We start from the raw sequence: 17,456 nt of genomic DNA on the forward strand, positions 1-17,456 counted from the left end.
AGCAGCAACACCTTCTGCCTGTGTGATTTCCAGGCATAGCATACAACCATTATGCCAATATTTATATGGTACATTGTTACAGTTATATTGAATTAAATGCAGGAATGCTTGGATGAATAGTTCTTCAAATCCCAATCTTCTTTATTATAATAGCATTTAAATGTATCTGAAGTTTTCAAGGGTCAGAAAAGGTGCTTCATTTTTCTTCAGAACTTTTTCATACAATCTTATCACCAGGTCAAAAATATGAACAAATATTAGTTGAAGCATAGAATTCAAAATCGACTAAATAACCTGAATAGTTTGACAACACACTGCCACAGAGAGCATTATTCTGGAAAACATTTATTCATTTTTAAACACATAAATAGAAGGTCATTGTTGTTGTCCAGTGAAATCACTGTTCAGTATTTACAAACAAACATATCAGAAACTAAAGATATTAACTTTATTTTCAGCCGGAATTTCAATAGATCCTTCACCCGCCTAAGACCAGGTACCATATGTTGTTTTGATGGAGCGACATGATTACTCTGCCTGTTCATAAAGATCTACAAACATCACTGCCATCTCGTCGTCTATCATGAAGGTCACATGGCCCATGATTTGACTCTGGTCTTGCACAACAGTCCGACCTTCATGACGTCTTCTCTTGTATAATTTTCCTCACCAGAACCGGGTCGGCTCGGCCTTTGGTCTCTCTCTGAACCAGGCCCATCAGCTTGTTCAGAACCTTTTTATTTCCACCTCGGATGGCGTTAACCTACAGAGGCACAACACAAATAAATCTCATACAAAACAAGGTAAGAACAAGTGATTACAGGGTAAGAGTTTGCACGTGAGCCCTCACCTCGTCAGGGTGTGAGTCCAACACTTCCTGGCAGATGTTGTGCAGCTGTGCGGTGTCACTGACCAGACCCATATCCTGCTCCTGGATGATCTGCAGGGCCGTCTTGCCCGGTGACCTCCACATCTCCTGGAACACCTGAGAGGAGATGTTTGTTTGTTTGTTTGTTTGTTTGTTTGTTTGTTTGTTTGTTTGTGTGTGTGTGTGTGTGTGTGTGTGTGTGTGTGTGTGTGTGTGTGTGTGTGTGTGTGTGTGTGTGTGTGTGTGTGTGTGTGTGTGTGTGTGTGTGTGTGTGTGTGTGTGTGTGTGTGTGTGTGTGTGTGTGTGTGTGTGTGTGTGTGTGTGTGTGGAGATAATTGCATGGTGTGTGCAGCTGACTGACCCTCCTGGCAGCAGAAGAAGAGATGTGTCCTGTTTCCTGGAGCTCCAGCAGCTCAGCCAGGGCAGAGGGAGCGATCGGGCTGAAATTACATGAGGGGTTCAATTTAATTAAAGTTTAAGGGGAGACACTACAGCTGAAACTCATAAATCCCTACTTAATTGCTCATATTAAAACGTATTTTGCATTACAAGCTTCTGAAGTGATTTAGAAAATGCAAATGGGGCACTTTCTTATTAAATGTGTGTTAATTTGCATAGATGTGCACAACGTCAATCCTAATATTGAATAAAGCTTCATTATAAATGTTATGCTGTTTAATAGCGTTAGATGTTTTACAGTCACACATTGTGGATCATTTTGCAACACTCCAAACATTAAGAAAACAGTCACAGAAAATATTTTTGCCTTGTTTTTATCAATTAAAAGTTATAAAGATCAACTGATTTATGAAAAAATATATAATAAAACTAGAAAGTTTGGTGTATTCAAGTACTACTGATGATGACATTTCTGTCTCAGAGTACGAGAAAAAAACACAATTTGGCCTCAACTCTTAAACATTCAAACACTAGATCGTCTGGGAGAAGACATGATATGGAAACAAAACAGCCCAAACCCTCAAACATGATTTTTTTACCTTTAGCGTCTCACTTTTACAGAAGTACTGAAGAATTTGTGATATAAAAGAAGAGGGAGAAGGAAGGAGAGGGAGAGTCAGACTCAAATAGTCCATCAACATTCGTGAATTGACTCTAATGTGTTTGTCTTTCCTATGTCTTCTTGTTTATTCCCCAGGCTAGCAGACAAACGGAAACAAAACGCCTGTTAGAATATATTAAGTGCAGGCAGCGACCCGTCCTCAAACAGAATATCAACTCTGTGGAGAAACAGATGAGAAGTATCCATCTCCTTTTGGCAGACTGTTTATGTGTCAAACAGAGCAGTGGCGCTTCTGCTCTCAGCCAGTGGGCATGCAGAGAAGTTCAACTAAACTACAAATTGTAATTGTATTAAAAAAAACGAAATATATGAACAGCACTGCTGGTTAAATATTTGTGCGATGGGGCTTGTTTTTTTTTTACTGCACTTGGAGTAATTTATTAAGTGGGCTGTTTGATGTTGCTGCTCATTTCCCTCCAGGTGCTAGTGTTTATCTATGTGTTTGGTTTTATTTGATTTTCTTCTTTCCTGTTTACTTTATGCCGTAATGATTATTCCATGAGTATGGATAACTATGTTATACTTAGTTTAGTGCGTTATGTGCTTTATGAGGGAGTGGCTTTAGTATTTCTGTCTTTCTCTGCGATTGTTCAAGAGTTGTTACTAAGACCAGTCAATCGTGTTGATATAAATATCAAGTAAACAATCTTGAATAATTTGCAATGGTTGGACACTAAATGAAAAAAGTTTTTTAAAGCACTGGTAATGATGAGATTTGGGCTATTTTGTTGATAAGACTGTACATCCACGTGTTAAGAGTTCACCTCATTTGCTTTCTTAAACATACAATTCAAAAAGAAGTCTTGAAATACAAAAAGTAAGTATCCTTGTTAAATGTTTGACCCGTTTCCCTTGTAGTGTCATAAGCAGGTTTGGACACATTATAAAGGTCAGAATTGACACTCTTCAGAACGCTGTTACTGTGTGTTTCTGAGTTTCTCTGTTTCTCCCCTCCTGCAGTCCTGCTGGCCACTCTTTGTTTTTCTTTATTTCTCCTCCTTTCAACCAAAGCAAAGGCAGCATCATGCATAAATAAACACCCGCATCGTGGTTTACTCACACAAGTTCTTCACAACAGTCTGTGAATGGGAGATAAAGTGAAGCTTACAGCATCTGCGCCGACGTCCACACTTTACTGGTTCAAATGACATATAAATGTTTATTCTAAGGAAGAAGTCTAGAACTAAAATTGCTCAGGGTGAAGTCAAACAAAAGAGAGAGGGAAGAACACTTTATCAGCAGTAAAAAAACAATTTCATTTTAAACAAACTGAAAAGAAAATGTCTAAAGTTGGGACCTGGTGCTTCACAAATAAAATGTTTTGCTTTTAGTCGCAGGTGCTATTAAATTACCACTTTCAAATAATTGAGCGTCGCTCGGCTAGGAACAGAAACAGTGGGACGCGACTGGTGTTGCTTTTGCCGATTGCTAGATAAACAAGTTTGAAAGGTGCTACGACAACTTGTATCAAAGTAAGATTTTATTCAATTCCAAGAAACATTCACTAGAATCAAAACGGGCTTTCAGCAGCGAGCGATCAAACACTTTCTTCCACAAAGTAATGATTTCACGAATGTAATTGCATTTGTCACAACAGGCTTCCCTCTGACGGGCTGTCACACTGTCCCAGGGTTCTCTCATCATCAGACACAAACAGTTAGGGAATATCAGGTGATTTATGACCTCACACGTGTTATTCTTGTATAGTATGCAACGGTTTAATCAGTATTTGAGAGCGCTAGAAATCGAATAATCCTTAATGTCAATCAAACCATTTTATCAGACTGTGCCCTCAGTGTGCGGACATTGTAGTTTGACTATAAAAACATTATTTCGAGGACTTATACGGCACAAGGGAACTTTTTGTGTTGTTTAATCCATTGTAAAATCTATTGAGGAATAGAAACAAAATAGTTCAATAATTTAGATTTTTAGTGGCGTCTCTTATTGAGCCGAGAAAAACTGAAGGTTTGTGTAATGTGTCTCAAGAGTAGAAACCCCCAAATAAGATTGATTTGTTGAACTAAAAGTGTTTTTTCTTTCACTTAGCTCTGTAGATAGCCATTTATTATGTTCCCTTGCTTAGTAAAGTGAATATCGATATCACTCAAGGGGCCATTGTTCGATTCAATATGATGCCAGCCACGCCTGCTGTGCATATAAAGAGGGCAGATTACTTAAAACCATTGAGCAGACCTCATTCCTCCTCGCTAGATATGAAGCATATATTTGGATGAGGTAGAGCTGAAGTCGGGAAGCAGCTGTTTATGCGTCGTGATCCTCGGCTCATACAGTGGTGTGGATATCAGCTGAATAACAAAGCTGAATCATATTCATGCAGCACTGCATCCATAGTAACCTGATACTTCTCACTGTGGTGGTGCAGTCTATTCATTTCTAGAGATACACATATTTTGGACACAAAAATCAGCATCCTAGTATTCATCGTCTCTCAATCCCTTATCAGGCGATGTTTAACAAATGGTCAGGAACCTGGTTTTGCTCTTTGACACTAACCTGACATTTGAAAAACACGAGAACAACAGCAGAGTCATGCAACAAATATTTGCGAAATACAGCCAGGATCAAACCCATCCTGAGTTTAAATGACACTCAAGCTATCATTAATGGTTTTATTTCCTGTTGGAGGACTATTGAAATGATCTTTTAAGGCCCGGACACACCAATCTTACAACAAAGAACTGACACAGACGGACCCCGACAGTTGCGTCGCCTCGTGTCTCTGCATTTTGGCCATGTCGCACTGGAACACACCGCAAAGACTTCAGCCGACGGCCAAGACGCACGTAGGAACTGCGCATGCGTGAGTGGTAATAACTCTCCTTACCAGCAGACGGCGGTAGTGTGTATTCGTCATTCAAAAGAGGCAACAACCGGAAGACAGACTGCGTGATAACCGAGAGAAGAAGAACAGACTACGTGATATAAACAAACAACAAATAGCGTGTGCGTTCCATTTGCACTCTACAACGAGAAGCTCATGGGGCTTTCCCGAACATGTGTCGAGAGCTGGAGTTCAATGACATCTCAGATTTGCCTTCTTAATAGTTTGTTTGGGTCCCTCACTTCCGTTTCGCTTCTCATGCACTGATTCGCTAGCTGAATAGGCAATCAGAGTGATTTATTTTGCCGGCTGCCGAAAAGGCGTCGGCCCGGCTGAAAAGACCCGACGGTGCGGGACCATAGTGCGGGACACACCAATCTGAGTAGGGCGTGTCGAGGCTCATCGTCGGCCTGGTGTGTCCGGGCCTTTACAGGTATAAATCAAGAAATCAAATCATAAACTCCAAATTGTGCAAAATTCAGCAGTGAGACTCCTAACAATAATGAAACGACGAGAAGATATAACTCTAATTCTACTGACCTTACACTGACTGCCCCTTTGTTGTAAGATTGATTTTAAGATGTTACTTATAACCTTTAAAGCCTTATGGCCTGGCCACAGATTATTTATATCTGAACCCTTACGTAAGGTTCTTTGTGTTTAGATTATGATTCTATAATCTTGTTTTTTTAAGAAAGTTGCTGTTTAAGTGCAGGTAGGACATTGAAGGACAGTGACTGAGATTAGCGACAGTGAAATGTTTGATAAAAACGTATAGTTTAGGGTTTCTCCAAGGCTGTTGTTACACCAGCTCCTGCTTGTCATGTTTACAACCCTTCCCAGGCTATTTACTATCATTATTATTGTTTGTGTAAATATCATTTAGTCTGAATGCAATTTGACTTGCTGTTTTCTGCCAGAACTCCCTCCACCAGCCCAAATCTTCTTATGCCAAGTGTTTGGTGTTTTTGATTGAAAGAAGATCTAATGATGTATTTGTTTATCAAGCAGGGATTAGTTCCTTCCTGCCGGGTTTGTTTCCCCTCAAGGAGTTGAGCTTTGTACGTCAAATCTGTCTGTATAGCCATCTGCTATTAATGCTTGAAGTAAGTCTCCCAGACTTAAGTTTGGTGATGAGTAAAAGGATCAAGGGCTGTACTTCTTACAACAGATGTACTAAATCTGTTGTAGGTGACAATTCCTTTTGACAGGAAATCACAGTTTAATCCTTGAAGCAGTGACTCGAGACTCCTGACAGGAAGTGTAATGTGAGCATATCACACAATGGAGAGATGACAGGTGAGATGGGAGAGGAAGGTTCTCAGCCGGCCTGAAGGGAGGGCGTCATGTCAGCTTCTTAACCCCTAAGCTCAAGGACCCCTCAAGGGCGTACGTTAACCTTTCTTACTCACCTCTTTCTTCTAAGGATGTTTATTTATCAGAGGAGGAAATGAAAACTATTCAGTACTTCACTGGAAAAGTTTGAGAACATGAAAGCTTGACTCAAGTTGAAAGAGTGTAAAAGGGGTGTACAAAAGTTTCATTAAGCTTCGATATAAATCCATTTTCAAAATCACAAAGTCTGCAAAGTGACAATTTAGATTGGATTTGATTTAGGGGCCTGCGATCAATATGAGAAGATGTCATATGCCCATTTAACACAATCAGTTTGATTTATATCTCACAAAAAACAACTGAAATACCTAGGAAGGAGGCGCCTTTGGACAGAAATCGTGACACAGAATTGCCATGGGAATTTCAAAACAACGGAGTATCTTAGATGATGATCTATAGCGGTTTGATATAGATTGATGGAGTATTACATTGTGCAGCTTCATATTCCATTCCTCTAACTAAAGCTCGAATTCACCAACAGTTTTCACATGAGGCATACAAAGCTACAAAGAGAGGGGGGCCACAAAAGAGGCTCAGAGGGGTTCATGGGTCGGAGCCCTGACATCTAAGACTGAGCGTTGGCAGCAGAACAGGCATTCATGAGCCAAGCTGACAAACAATGAGCATTATGTGAGTATTGTAAAAGCGACATGAGGGTGTGTGTGTAAGTGTCTCACCTCTGGCTCACACTCATGTCCTGCTGTTTGAGCTGACCCACCAGCTCATTGGTCACCCAGCCAATCACCTTCCTCGGCTCCTTGTTGGTCGCCTTCAACACTTCCTCAAAGTACTCCACCAGCCCGTCCTCGTTCTGCAACAGAGCACCGTGAACATGTTTCATACCTTCTTGTGCATATTATCTCATTAGGATCAGATTATCCGAGTCCGGCAGAACACAGCTGCCGACAGAACTGCGTCCAAGCTGACTCTGCGTGAACTTGATCAAATGGCAATTAAAAAAAAGATGCAAGAAACAGATTTTGTGATGGAATCCACTCCTCTCTCACTGGTAGATTTCATCCACTTATTCAACTATTTTCATTATCCATCCACCTCCCCATTCTTTTCAAAATTAATCTATCTATTGTTTTGGTTTATAAATTGTCAGAAAAAAGTAAAATATTACTATAATTGTCTTGTTCTGTCAGTCTAAAGCCCAACAGCACTCAGTTAAATATGATTATTAAACAGAGAAAAGAATGACATGTCCATATTTGTGAGGCTGAGAACGGAAAATCACAATTGCTCGAAATGTAAAAAGTTTGATTGTTTTTCCGTCGATACGCTAATCGGATTGCAGCTCTCGCTCATGAACTCACCACCAGAGTGAGGCTGTGCTCGGGCAGGAGGCCGTACGTTTGCACCAGTCTTTCTCTTTTGACAGCGGGCAGCTCTGGCAGCGCTTCTCTTATCTCCTGCACCACCACCACCTGACGCGCATCAATGCCAGCGGGCAGCGATGCGTTATCCTCATACACAATCAGAGGGGGCAGGTTGGGCTCTGGCATGAACCTGAATGGAGGAAGAGAGGGGGGGGGGGGGGAGAACGCTTTATCAGCAGTACAGATGAGCTTACAGGAGAGGAGGTTGGCTTTAGCTTTGATACTAAAAGTTAACTCCACACTTGTCACATTTCACTCCCTCCACTAATAACTTGACTCCATCAGCCTTAGACCTGTCCGTCTATTTATCCCCCTTACCACACACACACACACACACACACACACACACACACACACACACACACACACACACACACACACACACACACACACACACACACACACACACACACACACACACACACACACACACACACACACACACACACACACACACACACACACACACACACACACACACACACACACACACACACACACACAGGTTTGGTGATGGCAGCACTTTGTCCAGTAATTACACAAGTTTTTGAAAAAAATTATCTGGAACTTACAAAAAAAACTGTCCTTTTGGCATACTTTTTTGCAAAATCACAATAAACACTTTTCTATTGCTTTTGATAAAAAAAAAGGCTATTCTCATTCCAAAGCATTACCTGCAAACAATCAATAACATCATTTGAAGTAGGCCTAGGCAGTAACAAGCAAGTGGAAGCTAATCTGATCCCTAACTTGTGACTTGAACCTATGTGTCACATATACAGTGGGGCAAAAAAGTATTTAGTCAGCCACCAGTTGTGCAAGTTCTCCCACTTAAAAAGATGAGAGGCCTGTAATTTTCCTCCTAGGTATACCTCAACTATGAGAGACAAAATGAGAAAGACAAATCCAGAAAATCACATTGTCTGATTTTTAAAGACTTTATTTGCAAATGATGGTGGAAAATAAGTATTTGGTCAATAACTAAAGTTGAGGTCCAGACCTTGTATTTCCTCTCCATCTAGCTGTCACTCATAGGTGTTCATCCTATTAAGTCCCCTCTGAGGCTAAGCTCATACTCTGACATCATATCGTCAATGTCAATAAACGCATGCTCCCAAGACAGACCCAGATATGCAAATAACCCACACTCACCTGTAGTCCTGAAGACCCTCTTTGTCCCTCATAGGAACAGTTTCCCTAGAGAGAAAAAGATAAAGCTCATTAATGATCATTAGGATTCAGAAACATGTGTTCAAAGCTTTCTCAAACTTCATTATAGATCTTAGGGGAATGTTCCTTGAGGAATTGTACCAAAAAAGTCAAGCAGAAAAGCAAAAACTTCCCTAGTTCAAGCATCTTGAAATGGAAAGACTTAGTTACTTTCTTTGTTTACTGCTGTAATAATGAACTGAATATCTTTAGGTTTTTCAAAAAGTGCAAGCCTGCCGGGAAGGAGGCAGAGCAACAGAAGATGATGAAGGCCTCAGCTGTGTGTGAGCTGGCTCATTCTGTTAAACTCATAAGCCAGAGAGTAGCACATAGCTCACAGATAACCCGGCATGACAGCGGCATCCAAATGGCTCTATTCATCATGATTACCATGATGGTTGCTCCTCTAATGAAGCCGGCCGAGCTCCCAGTCAGAGGCTGTTGTTCTGGATCAAGTCTGGCACCGCGGCCCTGCACTTTCATCCTCTTACCCTGATTTAGAATCAAACGCCCGGGTCTGGCTTTGCACCGTCCCGCCTCTCTGCAGGACTGCGATCTGTCTCTGGATCTCGTAGTCTGTTGATGTGAACGGGGACCATAACAACAAATACAGAGGGTTTATTCAATAAATCCTGTACACACAAATATAATTGTGTGCTAAATGCCAAACATCTGCTGTGATGCCCTGGCACTCCTCAGGTGTCGGACTGCTGCCATGTTATAACTGTGATAAACGATGCTTTCCTCCATGACTTTTAAATACCAAATCGGAAGGAGTGTAAATGCGATACAGATTCATTGATGAATAATTCAAGCACAGTACCTCAGTATGTCAAACCATGCTCAAAAACCTGCACGTAAAATGCAGAGATTTTCTGGCTGTGGCTCTTTGTCAACTTTGTATAGTGAAGCTCAATCAACAGTCAGTGAGCGTCAGTGACTGTTGATGTAAAATCTATGCTTTTTTAAATGAGCAGCTTCAAGAAGCCAATTCAGCATCACACGCTGCCATCACACGGCTAATTGTTCGTGACTTGTTGTCAGTCCTAAGTTTACGCTTCACAAGTTACTGTCAATGTTAACTATGCCTCCTGTCTGAATGTCTCTTCATAAATCCAACTGTCCTCTTTTCATTGCAACAGAAAACCAATTCTGTCTGTGACAGTAATAAATAAGATTTTTTATATGAGTTTTTGTTACACCTGACAGATACACATTTGCAGAAGTGTTCAAACAAGTTTTTAGATCCTTCACGTACATAATTAAAAGTGCAGTACTAAACTGTGACAGTGTTTCATTATAAGTAAAAGTTATACATTCAAATACAACTTTGGTAAAAATATACTTGATTATTTTATTGATGCATTTATGCATTTGTGTACGCAGAATTTCACTGTTATGAATGAAAGTAGGGCTAATTCGCTCTGCCAAGGAGGTTTTTTGTCATTTTTTATTTAAAGGTCCCATGTCATGGCCATTTCTACTGATCATATTTCCATTGTTGAGGTCTACTAGAATAGATTTAAATTGTGCAATTTTCCAAACTCACATTGGTTTCTCATCCAGCATCTCTGTATAGTATGTGTATTCACCAGGTATTCACTCTCTGTCCTAAACGGCTTGTTGGAGCTCCTCCTGGGGGCGGTTTAAAAGAGCTTTCCTGTAGCACTCTTAAGCCATCCTGCTCTGCTTTGTTTTAAGATGTTCACCTTTCATGACCCTTACCTATAGCCTTGGCGAGGTATCGGATGCTGTTGATGTTCTTCACCTCCGTCCTGATGCCCAGCGGCTCACCTGGCTCGTGCACAGACACATTGGCATCTACTCTCAGCTGGCCCTCTGCAGAGAAGGACGCACAACATGCAAAATGAGTATGGGTAATAACTTTGAGTTTGGAGTTTAGCAGCTGAGAATAAAAGGAGGGAGAAGTGTCGGAGGATGATTTCCATACCAGACATGTTGCCTTGACAGGTGCCCAGGGTCTGCAGGATGAGCTGCAGCTCTCCCACAGCGGCAGCAGCTTCCTCTCCACAGCTCATGTCGGGCTCCATCACCAGCTCCATTAGTCCCACACCTGTCACATGTGAGCACAGCTGTGTGTTACATCTCTAAGCTACCTTCTATTCCATTCAACTCTGTAGCAAACTTCAACAGTTTGTGGAGCGTCTTAAATATACAGAACAATATCTGTCTGAACATTTTTCTCACAGTTTTAAAGGAGAAGAAGTTCTGAAGTATTTATTTTACTGGCAAAAACATCTCATGAAGGACAAAAACTACAGCATTAGTATGTCTGACTTTCCTGTTGTCTGTTGCACATAGCCCCAAGCTCATTTGTTCCTACTGAAGATTTAATATGTAGTTAAATACTTTATTGAAACCGTTTCTGGGGCTCCTCCTGTAGTTTATTCGACTACAATGAGTGTCTATGGCACAGAAGAATAGGCTGTATCAGGCTACACAGACAATATCGACCTGCAGCATGGTGGGATTAGTTCATTGTTGCTTTTCATGTGATTTTATTTTTATTTGACAATAAGAAAATCCTTTCAATAAAGCACTACTTCCCTGACGTTACCTGCTCTGTTGAGGTCTATGAGAGTCTGGCTGCGGAGGTCGTCGTGGAGACTCTTGCCGCTGTCCTGCTCCAGCTGGATCTGTTTGATGCTGACAGTTCTTTTGAACACCTGGTTCCTCTTTTTCCCTCCAAGGAAGCTGTAATCCAGGAAGCCATCTACTGCGATGGGCCGCCGCTGCTGTGTGATCTGGTATCCAGCCTGAAATAGGAAAACATATTAGGCTGGGTAGAATGCAGTCGTTTAAGAAATATGGGCAGCTAGGTTGTGTAGTATAACTTAAAGTAGTAGAAGTACAACAATTACAATTATAATGTATACACTAGTCAGGAATAACTTTACAATGCCATCCATTCATTTTTATTTTTGCAAACTGATATCCATCTTGTTCATTTACAAATAGAGCTACAATAACAATATTTTTTATTTTTATGCTGCACTTCTTACATGTATGTCCTATGTCAGTTACGCTTATGTGAATTATTGATGTTAGTAACTGGTGTGTTGAACTTGTGTAACATGTAATGCTTGTTGTAGATATTTTTCATGTAGAGACATGAACTGAGGATTACAGTACAAATACGATTTGGTCAGTAAAAGAAACATAATGTCATTCAGTAATTCAGTAAAGTATGTTAAATTGCTTTCCATTCATTCACTTAAAGGACAACTGCTTTGAGTGAATACAGTATATATCCCAATCAATAAAATACAGTTTTCAGCAGCAAAAACATCAAACTATGGATGTGAGATAGCATTTTCTGGGAGTGACAGTTTTCCACTATTCCACTGACATAACACTTCTGATTTGTGCTGCAGTCAGGCTCTAATGTAAAGGTGAGGCAGAGAGCGTTTTTCACACACAGCGGCTCACCGACTGATTAAATCCTTGTGATTGTAGTAATGTGTTTTTATTACATGTACAGCACTTTGGCTCGACCCAAAGCCTGCATTGTGATGCAGAAGGAATGCTGCCACTTCACTCAAGGTTCCTACTCAGAAAAACATAATAATAAATATTTCATCCGCTCCTCTGTTCCTAAAATAATCTGCTGCCCCGAGTATTTATTCCCCAAGTTACCATGGCTACCACATCACAGGAACCACACATAAATCATACTTATGCTAAAGAGAGTGTGGACGTGGGAGAGGAGATTGGGGTTCTCTTAGTCCCTGGCTCTCTGTACGATGATCTTCAAAATCAATCACTTCCTCCTTTTTAAAACAGATGAGAGAGAAAATAACACTTTTGGGGGATTTTATTTTTTAATTCAAGTTCTTTTTGGTGGATTCAATCTTTAAATCTGCAGGGCTTTTGTGAAAACTGTTGCAGCTTATCAGAAATCCCCTGTTCCAAACGTAATCTCATCATGAGTTTCGTCTCAGCGTTGGAAATGTTTCCTCTGCCAGGGGGAGGCGAGCACTATACATTGGGGAGCATCTGTTCAAGTGAAGACTACTAGCATTTCCTGCATAATAAATCAACTGATTTTGCCACATATATTAATGAAGGGTGAGGAAAGTCCCTAAGCTACTGGTATCCACATTAATATTTCCGATTAGGCTCAAGGCCATAATGAGCAGGGATGCTCTAAACACTCCCTGTGAATCCTCACCCTCCCTATATCTAAAGATACAGAGGCATGCCCGCTCACATACAGCGCTGAAGACACACATTGCAAACTAGGAATCGTGATAAAAACAATAAGTTGATCATGTTTCATTTCCATCATCAGGATCATTCTGACATGAGTGACTTGGAAAAGCTTTCTAGCTAACATTGTAGAGAATTGAAGAATAGAGCCTGATAGGAATTATCAGGTGAAAAAGACACACTTACAAAATGTTGATACTATAATTATTTATTTATCCTTTAGTTATGCCTGGAGACCTTACTATTTAAAAAATATTACGTAAGATTGCTTTAAAAAAAAAATGTGTGCTATCTGTGATGCAATTAACATATTTGTTTCTTAAGTAAACGAAAGTTACATGTCCAGTATGTTTTGCCATTTTTAAGCATATTTTAAGGATAAGCGGGTTGAAATTGCAAAAATGTTAACCATGATAATCAGGACATGAAATGTTCATATGGTCCAATGACTACTCCAAACTAATTTCCCTGTTGTGAGCTGCTGAGTCATTCTCTGATTATTGTCAAATCCACTCAACAGACAAGAGTCAGCCGCTGTCTCGTTCCTTGCGCTGCACACTGATTGAAAGAACTGTTTTATTTGCTACCCAAGAGTGTCCTACAGAAGCTCAAAGGCTTGTTTAACACATGTCAAAGATTCAAAAACCAGGCCATGTGTGTTTATCTGGAAATTTAATATCTCAAGGAAATTGTAATTATTTGCTTTTACTGAAAGGTGAGCGTGGATCTGCTGATGCATGTTATATAGGAACTATTCAAAACTTGACATACAGCAGTGCATGTGCCCTGCTTGCCATCGCAATTAAAGAAGGAATACTTGTTCGGCAGCAGCATTAATCATTTAATGAGCGACTGTGGTGTTTTACTAAATGCAATCAGGGATTTCCAGTGGAATACATCAATAATATACAACGCAATTTACAGATGTATATTTCAAGGGCGGTAACATTTCTCGTTTCCATTCTGCTGATGGTTTGGTTTTAAGAGCATTGATTACACTCAAACTTTAGATTGAAGGTGAACAGAAAATTATCATATGACTAATTTAAAAAACAATCTGACTTCATCTATCATGCTGTTCATACATCATCACTCTTTTGAGCAGCTGATGGGACTAGAGGAAACTCAATAAATATAAGCAAGGCAACAGCAGGTGTAAACAGTGACTCTAAAACACAAACAAAGGTTCAGGCTAAAAAGCGCAGCATGAGTTTTTGGGGAAAACTCACAAAAAAATACAAAATTGTAATCGGGTATTATCCTCCCTGCTGTGTCTGTCAACTGCTAAGAGTTTCTCCAAAGGAGGTGATGCAATCCTCAGCTAACACACAAAAGAGCGAGTGGAACCCAACAGTAATCCCTGCGCTTCTGGAGGGGATTTTGTTAAACTTTCAAGATACATGGACTTTCTGGGGCGATAATGTAACCCTACCATTGTGATTAAAATATGTTCTGCTGCAACTCTGTGATAACCAGTGAGTCTGGGAACAAATTAATGGGAAATAACTCCATCTATCAAGATCTACAGAAAGCTGTTGTGCTCCATCGAGCCTTATCAGTCACAGTTTCACAATACAGTAACGTAAGCTGGGGAATTAGAGCAAGACTAATCAGAAATATCGAGATAATGTATTTCTGTGTTATACAGTAGTAAGAATAGTGCAATAAAATAGCAGCTAAAGCTCATACTTAGTGTATGTCCTGCTATTTCATGGAGATACGCTAATGTTAAGCTCCTTCTCTGGGCAGTTTCTATAAAATACTACCAAATGAAATCTGTCTCTTAAGTTATTCAGCCTCTAATTACCCTTCCCATTACCTTGCCCAAAGCGGTGTTAGCATAATATCTTACCAGGGAAATAATGGCTTTTAACACTCAAATTGCTCAATTCTCCAACACCTTTCTTCTGAGAGTTTCTCAGATTGATTAGAAAAAGGTGTCTCCAGGGCTAGTCACTGCAGAGTTCCTTTGACATTTTGTCTTTCCCTCTAAAAGCCTTAAAATGTCACTCATAATGGAAGTTAAATTACCCCGGGGCTCTGAGGGCTAGTGAAACCTTTCCGTGCGAGGACTCCATTACAGGGAGCAAAGTGAATCTCATAGGCAAGAGGGACTGTTAAATAGGAATATAGATGTTAAAGACGGTTTTTTTTTTTTGTTGGAGTGACTCCACCACTACCTTAAAATACTGGTTGGTTCATATCAAATGTTGAATATATGCATGCTAACCACATTCCTATTTCATAATCACTGGACTCAGGTGTAATTCTTCAAACACCATGTTGGCTAACCTCTCTGTTCTAGCTCTTTGGTTGTTTTACAGCATTACATACAAAAAACTGCATAAAAGGAATTAAAAGTGAACATAAATATTTGTATTTCTCTCAGCTAACAAAGCACTTAAACATATTTCACCTCTTTGTTTCATTATAATGGACTGCATGCTTACTACCTAGCACCAGACAAATACAGTTAACAAGAGCTGGTGAACATAGTGAGCAAGGACTAACTAAGGTACATTACTTTTCCCCCAAGAGTTGGTGGACACAAAAACTGACGAAAAAGTTAAAAGGATAAAAGGGTTAGACTTTCTTTACCTCATAGAAAAGACTATACATCAGATAAACGAGTGAAGTCAGCAGAAACTGTTTGAGGAAATTTGATTAGAAATCACCAAGGCATACTTTAAGAAAATGACTGGTAGTTCTTTAAGGGTAAATACAATAGATAGGGTTTATAATAAGCGTACAAGTATTTTCTTTTAAATTAACTATTTAAACTTCATATTGCATTATTAGCTCAGACAAACACAATCAAACTCCCTGAATTGTTTAGCTACACAACACTACCTGGGGTTATATGACTATAATTATCATTCAGATGATGTGAATAAAAGAGAGCTATGCCCAAATTTGCAGCAAATGCATTGAGAGGGAAATGACCTGAGGGTAATACAACATCGAAGTGCACTGAAGGAAATGAGCTGGCTAGAGAAAGAAACACATTTTCTTTAATAGCTTTCAGTGTCATTCGTCTGTATGTGAGGCAAATAACATTTTTGCTGCTTCAGCAAGACTTGCTCACTACTTGAATAAAAGCTCATGGCCGGGAGAGTTCAGTGGGAAACTGTAATGGAGAAGTTGGAGGCAGATGAGGACAGCTTATACATAAAAAGCAAAAGCAATGATGCAGCATGATGAGCAGGACTAGTGTCTTTACACTGCCGTTTGGCTGATAAAATAACCCCCACTAACGTCTGTGTTTCGGCATGTTGAAACCTAGATACTGCACAGGAAGTAGTTAAAGGAGTGAAAAACTCACAGGGAGGTCAGCGTAGAAGTAGTGTTTCCTATCAAAAAGAGATGTCCTGTTTATGGTGCAGTTGAGAGCCAGTGCTGTCATCACAGCAGCTTTGACACATCTTGTGTTCAGGACCTGGAGAAACACAGGGACATTACGTGGTGACCTGACAAGACAGGGATCACGAAACAGGATATCTTTGTTTGAAATAAGTTTACTAACACTTACAGGTAATGTGCCTGGTAAGGATGCATCAAAGGGTGACACCAGGGAGTTTGGAGGAGCTGAGAAGCGTACTGATGAGCCGGAGAAAAGTTTGGTGTTGGAGTTAATCTGGGCGTGGACTTCCAAGCCCACCACGCCAACCAGCTGCTTGGGCGCACTGAGAGACAGAGGAGGCAGGTGTGAGACAGATATGAACAAAATAAAGGCAGTTGAACTGAGGAGGTCAAATCAGCCAGAAAAGCTGTAGAACTGCTGTATTATGTAGTGTCCACAATACATGGATCAAACTGAATATGTCGTGACTCCCTTGTACAAACTATTTCAAGCAGGTGAATGGAAGTACGCAGTGTATTAAAGTGTGACTAAAATAACCTATATTCAAAGAAGTCATTATGAATAGTAAAAAAGCTTTTCATGCACAATATTATCCCAAAATGCAATGCAGAATGGAAAATTAATAACCCCATTTCAAATACTAAAATAATATAATTGCAATTCTATAAAACTTGCAATACAAAGCCATTATTTGTGATGCAATGTCCTTGAGTCATGGTTGGAATATGTTTTTCACATTATAATCACATTGACAGATATAGGCTTCCATGCCATACAATCTTTTATCGTTTACCACTGCTTACATATAGGTTAGTAACGATCAGGTCAGGGGCATTATAACAAAGTATTCCGCCATAGCCTCTCTTACCTTTTTACTCTCAGCTGCGGCTGGCTGTCGCTTCGTTGTCTGGATGTGCTTATCCTTCTAATAACATACGAAGCCTTTGGGTACAATATTGATATATGTTTATTCATATTTTGTAGCAGCTCACTTGCTGCCACAGAGGAGGCTGCCATGTTGTTATGTTACAGTCAACACGGGATTTGTAGTTTTTTTAAGTGACATTTTATATGAGTTTCGACGA

The 17,456-nt window shown here is 40.1% G+C and overlaps 1 protein-coding gene across 1 annotated transcript; it reads right to left on the reverse strand.

Moving 5' to 3' along the window:
• Nucleotides 1-115: 115 nt before the first annotated feature.
• gatb (glutamyl-tRNA(Gln) amidotransferase, subunit B) lies at nucleotides 116-17,417 on the reverse strand. Its single transcript, XM_079668687.1, has 13 exons — nucleotides 17,240-17,417; nucleotides 16,540-16,693; nucleotides 16,333-16,446; nucleotides 11,359-11,557; nucleotides 10,732-10,854; nucleotides 10,506-10,619; nucleotides 9,272-9,356; nucleotides 8,724-8,768; nucleotides 7,509-7,701; nucleotides 6,867-7,000; nucleotides 1,230-1,308; nucleotides 851-985; nucleotides 116-763 (listed from the first exon to the last, which is right to left on the reverse strand). The coding sequence occupies exons 1-13, from the start codon at nucleotides 17,386-17,388 to the stop codon at nucleotides 638-640; spliced, it is 1,650 nt and encodes a 549-aa protein (XP_079524813.1). The 5' UTR covers nucleotides 17,389-17,417; the 3' UTR covers nucleotides 116-637.
• Between the last annotated feature and the right edge of the window lie 39 nt (nucleotides 17,418-17,456).

Source organism: Notothenia rossii, assembly GCF_949606895.1.
Source record: "Notothenia rossii genome assembly, chromosome: 1".
In the NCBI taxonomy this organism is placed as follows: Eukaryota; Metazoa; Chordata; class Actinopteri; order Perciformes; family Nototheniidae; genus Notothenia; species Notothenia rossii.